We start from the raw sequence: 9588 nt of genomic DNA on the forward strand, positions 1-9588 counted from the left end.
CTGGCACAGCTGTAGCTATGCACGGTCACAGCTGCTCCTTCAGTTCCTGCTCCTGCAGGCCAGCCTGCCAGCCAGCCTGCCCTGCTCGCAACAATTCGCGTGTCAACAATAAGCGCAATAACTTAAGCTGCATTCAATGTGGTGAGCAGCAGCCGGGGGCAGGTGATGAATGCACCCCTCCGTGGAGGAGCCCAGCCAGCTAATTAACTGGCAAATGGATTTCAGATGTTGAAGCAGCAGTAGCAGCAGCAAACACTGGCCACTTGTGCACTGGAGCACTTGTAAAACACATTCTTAACAGTTTGCTTTCACATTTCCTCGGTTTACTCAATTCGACTTTCTATAGCACATGCATATGGGTTTTAGGAAGCTGACTTTTTGTGCTAATCTTGCAGCAGCTTTAACAATTGTCTTTACGTTTCGGAAAAGGAATAAAACTGAATGCCTAACATATCAGAACATTATGATCTTACGGAAAAAATATAAATCTAAAATTGTGTATATAGGTAGTATAGGCGAATCACAAAATATTTGTTCTAAAAAACGAGCCAGAAACTAATAGAATCATATATACATACATTCAAGTTAACTATATAAGATTACATGCTAATCTAAACAATAGATTTTGAATGCGCACTGAACGTGTTCGGTTGACTAGATTTAACTGCAAATTCCGCTTTCCCATAATTGGCGACCATTAGTTTAACGGATTGTTCTTTAGATAATTGGCCAAAAGAAGCAGGGCGAACGATGTGGTGAGGAACAAACTACCAGGTATTGAACGACGAACAGAAAAATTTGGGTCTAATTCTCGTTGGGCGAACAGTTCCACATCGGCCTCATAAGTCTCGTAATTGTTCCAATGCAGGCACTTCTTTACTGCATAAGACCAGCGCTTGTAAAGTAGCTCCCGACCTTTGAAAATATATGAAAAGTTAATCTTAAAGTCTAAAAGTTCGTCTTAATACTTACGGTTCTGTGTAGTGGTCGGAGAGAAGACATCCGTTGGTGGAGCATACATTTTCGCAGCGTATTGCAGAGATACCACATCCATGGTGATACCGGCGGCTATCATAGCACCTAGTCCGGCTGGGGAAGTCGTCTGTGGGCGCTCCAACATATGCCCAACGATGTCCGCAATGAACTGGACAAGATGTGAGTTCTCGGCACAATCACCACCAAATGTGAGCACTGGCTGCATACAGGAACGACCCCAGTTAGGAGTGTCCTTTCTAAATGCCTGCAACACTTCGTATATCTGAAAGCCAGTAGCCTCGTACGCTGCCTGAGTGATATTCTCTGACGTAGTCTGACTGGTCAGTCCGAGAAGGATGCCTCTGGCGTCGTGACGCCAATAGGGAGCATACAACCCATGAAATGCCGGAACGAATGTGATTTCTGAACGCTTTGCCGCTAATCCGCACTCGGCATTGAGCATAGAAGACGAACAGGAGGACGAAATCATTGAGTTCTCGCCAATGAAAGTGTTCAAAGACTCTACCACGTTGTCGTTTGAGTTTATTTCAGTATTAATGCGCAACTTCTCCCGCAACCAATTGATGGTGGATCCGGAATTGGAAATCGCACCCTCCAGGGTATAGTTGGTAGCCACTTTTGCGCCCAGCTTGTGTGCAATGCCCGTGATCAGTCCGTTGGCAGAGTCCAGCTTCTCCTTGGCAGTGTTCAGCAGCACGAAGCAACTGTCGTCCAAAGTGCATACATTCTGGCCAGCTTTAACGCAGAGCTGACCCAAAAGACAAGCGGGCTGTTCACCCATTACTCCGGAGATGGGAATGCCCAGCAAGGGTCCCTCCAAAACGTAGCCGAAGATCTCCGAGTTGGAACGAATCCGTGGCAGTATGTTCATGGGCAGTCTGAAAAACTGGCAGAGTTTGGAGTCCCACTGCTCCGTGGACAAATTCATAAGCGAGGTGTAGTGGGCATTTGTGACATCGGTCGAATGAACGCCATTTTCAACTCCACCGGTTAGATTCCACAGAAGCCACGAGTCCAGGGTGCCGAAAAGGCAATTATCCTCCTGTATTGCACTCTTAACAGAGGGAACATGGTCCGCCAGCCATCTTATTTTCAGAGCGCTAAAGCAGCTGCTCAACGGCAATCCGCTGCGATACCTCACGTAGTCCACATTGTGCCGGACATTGTGGAGCAAGGTTTTCAGGATGGAAGTGCTGCGGCTGTCGGACCAGCCGATAGCGTTATACAAGGGCTGTCCCGTGTTCTTATTCCATAGCACCGATGTCCCTCTTTGGTTCACTATTCCAACGGCTATGATGTCCTGTGGATTTATTTCCAATATCACCAGATTCTTGTACGCAGTCTGCAAAATAGAGTAGGTGAAAATGATTAGCCTCTCCGGTGGTGATATAACTCCCTGAAACCTATACGCACCTCGATACACTCCTGCATCAGCTTCCAGATCTCCGCGGGATCATATTCCAGCCACCCGGCCTGGTGGACAATCTGCCGCAACTTGAGCTCATGGTAGGCCAGGACCTCGGCATTTTTGGTTGAGTAAATCTATGGAAATAGCGATTGTGTCAGCTGTGTGTTATGCGACGTGCGTATTTGTATATTTGTACGTGTGTCCGTCTATTCGTTTCGGCATTTGGACTTTAGCGCCTGCTTACCAGGAAACGGCAGTGGGTGCCGCTCACGTACGCAACGCCAATGAGTGCTCCAAACCTTCCATACTGGCCGTTGCTCATAATTCGCTGCCCAGTGTCCACGGACACGTGCTATTTGGTGTTTTTTGCGGGCGAGCGGTGTAAATGCCCAAACCGTGTTTTGTTGTTGGTTTTTGTCGCTTTTTTGGATGTTTTCAAAACATCGGTAACATCGATGGAAATTAGAATCTAAAAATCGATAACACTATCGAATAAATGGGTCACGAAGGATAAAATATCGATATAATTGAGGGAAAATATCGGCTATTGTGAGTGAAAAGCCCATCTCTATTCTGCGCAGAGCGCGTAAAACAAAACGGAAAAAGGAGAGAATATTGTGCCCAGAGAGTATTGTAGAGGGGGCGGAAGAGGAAACGTAGAGTCGAACGGTATATCAGGTCCAACCAAGTAAGCTTTTAGAATCGTCAGTGAGCAGTCTAAAAAAAAAAAGAGAGAAACCCTCTACGGAGGCAAACCTAACGGGCTCCAGGAAAAGAAAACAAATCAAGTTGAGGAAAACAGGACGGAAGAATCTCAAGGATATAATGAGTACAAAGTCGGATAACAAGATGCAGCGGTACTACGCCGAACGGGAAACCACTGGACCCGAGTTCGGTAAGTTTGGGTTTTCTTCAATATACGACAATGGAAAACCCAAGCACAGGCAGAGCAAATCTCTGAATCAACCCCCAAAAAACAAAAACCAATGCAGGACGAATGTCCTGGAGTGTCTTCTGCGCTTAGGGGTTGGTGATTGCCTGCCTTTTTGGCGAAGAACCGCCGAGACCAGAGACAGATTTTAACGATTTTTCCCACATCTCCTCCTTTTTACAGACGATCGTCTCATAAAACTTGTGCGCGCCAACCCGGCCATCTACGATGTCAGCCACCCACACTACCGCCGCAATCCTGTGAGAGTGGACATATGGGATCGAATCGCCACCGAGCTGGGCGCCTCCTGTAAGTAACTGCGTTTTGTTTACGGCGTAGATTGTCTAAAAAAAAACCACCCTTCTTATTGCCACAGCCCGATTCCTGCAGACCAAGTGGAAGAACATACGCTACAACTACTTGCAGGAGATCAAGTCCATTGAAACGGGCCAGGCCAATCCGAATGTGAGAAAACGTCGCTTCACCGAGGACCTCTCCTTCCTGCAAAACACCGCCCAAACGTACAACGTGAAGAAGTTGCAGAACTACAGCATCGCGGCGCAGAACGGTAGCAGTGACAACGACAGCAACAGCTTCCTTTATCCGGATCCCGAACACCTGAAGATCGATGCCTCCGAGGGCTACGACATCATCGAACTGGATAACAGTGATGATGGATCTCACAGCGATGACAACGAGATTGTGCCGGAACTGCAGCTGGGCATGCACTGCAAGCCGGAGATCTCGCTTCAGGGGGCGCTCAATGGTGCCCGGAGTAGCAGCAATAGCCGTAGCCACGACAATGAGAACGACCATAACCACGTTAGCTCGCCGGCCTCCTCGCCCCTGCTCACACCCATGGTGGTTATGGGCAACGGCTTCGACCAGGAGCCGGTGCAGTCCACCCACAATGACATCAAGCAGGATATACCAAAAAACAACTCACTCTCGAACGGGGAGGTTACCATCGAACCAATCTACAAGCCAGCGGCCACAAGACGCCCACTTCCCAGCGATTTTCTGTCCAGTCGGGCAAAACGTAAAGTCATTCCGACACCACCATCGCTAACACCATACAACGACCCCATCGAGCTGTACTGCCTGTCGCTGGTGGACACCTTGCGCAGTATGCCCCGATCGGAACGGGAACGAGTCAAATTCGAGTTCGCCAATATACTGAAGGACGCCAAATACAAGGACGAGTCCTAAGCGTATGGTAGAAGCTTTCGGATAAACATCTATTCTCATGCAATACGTACAATTTTCGATTAGTCACGATTAGGTTTACGAAATCATAATGCATGCGATGGCATTATTAACTCATACACTCATACGAGGTCCTCTTGTATACACCCATTATGTCCTTTTTTCACCAAAACTATACATAGAATTTACAATGCTACGTTTGCTAACGTTCCTAGGCTAAGATCTAATTTGTTTAGGATTTAAATTATTTTATATATTAAGAACAAAACGGTATGTGTCCATATCTATTCAGTTGTATCAACAATGAACCGAAATAAATTATGCACAAAAAGATAGGATTCTGATTCTGATCCTGTAAAAATTATAAGTAAAACGACTTTAATTCATTCGCAGCTCAAGGCGGCTTAAACATTTTATTGTTAATTAATAAAAAGTAGTGTGTAATGTATATTTTCTATTGCATACGTTCGGAGAGGATATCCCTCTCGATCGGTTAGTGCAAACTAAAAATCATCTACCTGAGCCGAGGCTCTCATATCCCCGATACAAAAAAATACATCTAAATATTAACTGATGTTTCGAGTCTTTTTACAACAAGAACTGGTTAGTCTATATATCATATATATAGTGCTTAAGGCATATACAGCATCCGTAATATGATTATTGTGATTATATGATGTGAATCAACTAAAGTCTAGAGCAGCGAAGGCCTACAAAGTCATCTCCTTAACGACTGCTTCGATTAAAAACTAAAAACAAGTAGTATCGCGCGCCATTTCTTCTAGCATCCCATCTATTTACACCTCGTGACGTGGCGTATTCAAAACCGAGCTCTGGGTCTGCAGCTGACGTCTCTCGGCTTCCGAATTCTTGTTGCTGTCGTCAGTGTCCAGAATGTCAGAAAGGTCGTACATACTGGGCTGATAAGCCATCAGCTCAGAGCCACTGGTTGCTAAAAAGAGTTGAAATATAGTTTAGATATCATCCTTATGGATTAAGAGAAACTTTCAGACCCACCTTTCTTATCGTTGCTCATGCTGTCAGTGGGAAACGATAGGCCATAGTTGTCCAGTAGATCCGAGTCGTTGAAGAGCTGCAAGAAAGGATTCAAAAATTAGTACATGTTTCAATGGAAGCTTTCGGTCGTTTAGGCCTGGCATGAGAGGTATGGACGCATTGTGCTGACCTTTAATAACAGCTCGTCCTCGGTCAGCTGCACAATGGGTGTCCTGCCAAGCGTCTAATCATGAAAATAGAAGGATTATGCCATGAGGTTCGGGTCGGACGCACGGACGGCTTAGGATGGAATCTAGAAGCTAGAAATCTAGACAAAATACTTACACCCAGGAGCATGTTTTGATCGATGGAGACGCCATCACCACGCAGCAGGTCCTTCAGGGTGTCCAATTCATCCTGCACATTGTCCAAATGCCCGTTGACTTCGTCACTGTAACCGAAAGAAATGGGGTCATCATTATTGTTGAGATCGGACGGTGCCAGGGGCTTCTTGTCTACTAACACTGAGTTCAACCTGAGAAGGTCTCGAGCCCCACCATTCTCGCCACCAGTGTACTTGGCCACAGCCATGGCCCCATCATCGGAGGCGCCCGCCTTGGCAGCAGCAGCTGCCTTCGATGTGGAGGCCTGATTGGCATCCAGCAGTGTGGCGCCACCAGAGGACACGTCGAAGTTGTTCGAGAACTTTCCACTGTTGACAGTCGATTGGCCGAACTTTTGTTGTTGGTCGAGCTTGGCAGCCTTCTCATTAGATGGCAAGAGAGCTGCGTCCTGGAAGAGCAAGGATATTAATGATAAACTTCAAACAAGGAATAAAATAATTACTTCAAAAATATCTGTGGGCATATCCTGACTGATAAAGTCCACATTGTAAAGGTCCGAGTTTGAGGGATTGATTAGATCCAGCAATCCCGCGTTCTGCTCTGGCTCGTCCTTGATTAGCACCGGTTGGACCACCTGGACATCCTCCTTGCTTTGGGTGCGCTGCGTCTTGGGCGAACCATCATCGACGATGGTTCCGTCCATCTCAATGCGACGCTTCTTGTTCTTTTCCTTTAGTTGTTGGCGCTTTCGCTCCTGCTCCCGCACCATCGGGGTAGTGAGGACTTGTTCCTCGTTGTAAGTCGGGCTGTTGGGTAGTTCCTGGACATGGGAGTCGGGCACTTCGGTTACTGTGTACAGAACTTGTGGTGCCGGCGAACGACTCACGCTAGAGGCGACTGGGGAGGCAGCTCCACCGGCGGCCAGTAGCAGATTTCCGTCTGAGATTCCGTTGCTCGGGAGGAGCAGATCCTCGACACTTTGATTCGAATAATCGACATTGTGGGAGCTCACGCTCATATTGGACCGAGGACGCTCAACAGCCAACGGTGACACGCTGTCCTGGTCGTACTGCGATGCATTGGGGTAGGGAGCCGGCGAGGGATTCATCACCTCTTCGAGCAACTCCTCGCTCAGCTCGTGGATGACTGGGCCGCCGCCACCCTCGCTCTCAGTCTCGCTGGTGGTGCGGGCGCGATCGTTCTCCGGCGTGTCGTTGATCATCAGCTGCATGTGGCGCTTCACACCGGACATGTTGCGTGACGGCTGGACGATGGAGATCAGGAACTGGATCAGCTTGTTGACAATCTGCTGCTGCTTGGCGTGCTTCTGGCGCAGGCTGGCTATCTCACGCCACAACACCTCGTTCTCCTGCTTCATGGCGGAGAAGCGCGAGTCCAGATTATCCTGGCGACCGCGCATCACCTTTACATCATTGAGGATCTTGGACACGGCCTCCTGCTTCAAGGCGGACTTCTCCTCCACGTTCTTGTTGTTGGATATCTTGCGTTTGATTTGGTCCAGCAAGAAGGGGGAGTTGCGCTTGAAGAATGGATGTGAGAACTCGATTTCGTCGCGATCGAAACGCAGACCGCCGTTGTCAATGGACGTGATCTTGTGGAATCCATCTGAAAGGCAAAGGTATAAGGTTAGTAAGGAGTACTTACAGAAGAGTATAGGAATACTTACACATATTCAACTGCCGAATGAAGCTGGCCATGTTGTTGTGCTTGTAGTTGAGCGGCAAGAGTTCCCTGGCGAACTGCGCCTGATTTTGAATGACAAAGCTGTTGCCATCCTGGAAAAGAGCGAAAAAAAAAAACGATATAAGAACGATCCACATTGTTGCGGTAAGCCGCAGCCCCAAACCGATAAGCAGTGGCAATTATCTAATTATAAATCCATCTCCCCACCACATATATCCGCCAAAAGCGTGTATATACTGTTCAAGTTACGAAAAGCAGACCTTATCTGTTATCCCATTTGGCAGGAGAGCTATTGAATTCTTATCTAAGCGAGGAAAAGCGAGGGAATGACCAGGGAAATGGTTCGATTACCAGCTCCCGCAGACGGAAAATTATCAGAGAGGGCACACGCACGTACGCATGCAAATAACAAAAAACAGACAACAGACGGACGAGATGCATACGTGCGCCACGGCACAGCAACAACAAGAGGCAGCAGCGGCGCAGAGAAAGCCCGAGAGCAGCCATGCCCGATGGGAGGAGTGGGGGGAAGGGCTACACTTGAGACACCTGCCCAGACCCACTCTGGTTGTTGTTGCCATGCTGATAAAGGGCGAGAACGGGGGGGAAACAGGTAAATAAACAACATGGCGGACTTACCTTGGTCCAGCAGATTAGGTGATTGGTATCGCCATCGTCCACCAGGCGCCAGAGCTTGGCCAGGAAGGCCGGTACTCCGCTGCCAATGGTTCCATGGTCCCCATACGAATGCATACCGCGACGTGGACTAATACGCTCCTGGTCGTGCTCCTCCTGGTCGTCGTCCTCCTCCTCCGCAGACTCGTGCTTGAATTGCACGGCTTTGGTCGCTGAGCGCTGCCTGGACATATAGACAGCTATAACCAGCTGGAATGAGAGAGTGACGTCCCAGAGTTGTAATCAATGAATTTGCAACACACGTCGTCGCTGCCGCCGCTCTATTTTCCCCGTCCACAGGTCACAATTGTACCAATGAGTGTGTGTGTGTGTGTATGTGCACATGTCCACTCGCCTCGCCGCTGACTGTGTGCGTGCGGGGTACGATATGGGGGATTCGATGTGAAAGTTGCAGCTTGGAACTTTTCCGCCTCCATAGGCGGCCGAAACTAGTGCGTCATTGCACCAATGGAAGCTCTAATTTTTACCTACCTTAACAAACCGTACCTCCTTTTTTCGGCTAAACAGTTAAACTTTTTGTAATTTCTTTGGTTTTCACTTTTTTTCACTTCTCTGTATGTTTTTCCGACGTTTACTTTGCGATTTGAACAGTTTTTTCCGACTAATATTCGTTTTTATGAACAGCGCAGCGGACTGATATTCACGAAATTATATTTTTTTCTCTTTCTCTTCTTTTCTCTCCACCATGTATTGCTATTCGTAGTGTTGAACAAATACTGACACCATGTGTTGGTAAACATTCTTTTCTAAAGAACATAAAATAATTGTTTATAATAGTTTGTTTTATAGTAACTTATTTTTAATATATGTTTGGCAAGCTCTTATAGAAAAACTTCTGACAAAAATTTTGTTTGGTCCGGCCTTTTATTAAAAATTTTGATCACCAACGAAAATACTCGAAAATACTATGGAAATATACCGCCTTCGAGTATATACTAGATGTCCGCCTAAGAAGCTCCTCGAAATCTGTAGAAAAGTGGCAGAAACCATAGAGAAAAAACTTATTTGCAGGACAAAAACCAGCCGTCCGAGAGCGGACTATAACTTAAATTGATATCATTTTAATAATCATTTTAATTTTCATTTTGTTACACTCGTTCCACTGAATTTTTAATTTTAATTTTGATTTTATTGTTCTTCATTGTGTTCAATTAATAATTTTGTAGTCCATAATTATCCAAGTTGTTGGTAGATTTTTATTAATTTTTATTCAAAAAATTGAATAATATCTCTTATTTTGTATTTATTACGGTCCCTGTATTTTCTCGACATTTCCCATTCAAACACTGCAAGAGCGCTACTCATGT

General features: G+C 46.6%; 3 protein-coding genes across 7 annotated transcripts; 1 reads left to right on the forward strand and 2 right to left on the reverse strand.

Annotated features, from left to right (window-relative positions):
• Positions 1-301: 301 nt before the first annotated feature.
• Positions 302-2863, reverse strand: LOC6495134 (glycerol kinase). Its single transcript, XM_001958945.4, has 4 exons — positions 2649-2863; positions 2410-2538; positions 973-2338; positions 302-915 (listed from the first exon to the last, which is right to left on the reverse strand). The coding sequence occupies exons 1-4, from the start codon at positions 2724-2726 to the stop codon at positions 698-700; spliced, it is 1791 nt and encodes a 596-aa protein (XP_001958981.1). The 5' UTR covers positions 2727-2863; the 3' UTR covers positions 302-697.
• A 77-nt stretch (positions 2864-2940) lies between these two features.
• Positions 2941-4876, forward strand: LOC6495499. Its single transcript, XM_001958946.4, has 3 exons — positions 2941-3299; positions 3519-3644; positions 3712-4876. Exons 1-3 carry the CDS (start codon positions 3230-3232, stop codon positions 4542-4544), a joined length of 1029 nt encoding a protein of 342 aa, XP_001958982.1. The 5' UTR covers positions 2941-3229; the 3' UTR covers positions 4545-4876.
• Positions 4877-4923: 47 nt separating this feature from the next.
• Positions 4924-9076, reverse strand: LOC6495133 (heat shock factor protein). Of its 5 annotated transcripts, XM_001958947.4 has the most exons (9): positions 8753-9061; positions 8225-8470; positions 7569-7677; positions 6384-7507; positions 6061-6329; positions 5883-5988; positions 5728-5781; positions 5559-5634; positions 4924-5493 (listed from the first exon to the last, which is right to left on the reverse strand). In XM_001958947.4, the coding sequence occupies exons 2-9, from the start codon at positions 8450-8452 to the stop codon at positions 5339-5341; spliced, it is 2121 nt and encodes a 706-aa protein (XP_001958983.1). In that variant the 5' UTR covers positions 8453-8470; positions 8753-9061; the 3' UTR covers positions 4924-5338. The 5 variants fall into 5 exon arrangements, with proteins under 5 accessions (XP_001958983.1, XP_014763167.1, XP_014763166.1 ...); XM_014907681.3 differs by having other exon boundaries at positions 5883-6329; positions 8768-9076; XM_014907680.3 differs by having other exon boundaries at positions 5883-6329; positions 8753-9066.
• Positions 9077-9588: the final 512 nt, after the last annotated feature.

Source organism: Drosophila ananassae, chromosome 3L (genome assembly GCF_017639315.1).
Source record: "Drosophila ananassae strain 14024-0371.13 chromosome 3L, ASM1763931v2, whole genome shotgun sequence".
Lineage (NCBI taxonomy): Eukaryota > Metazoa > Arthropoda > Insecta > Diptera > Drosophilidae > Drosophila > Drosophila ananassae.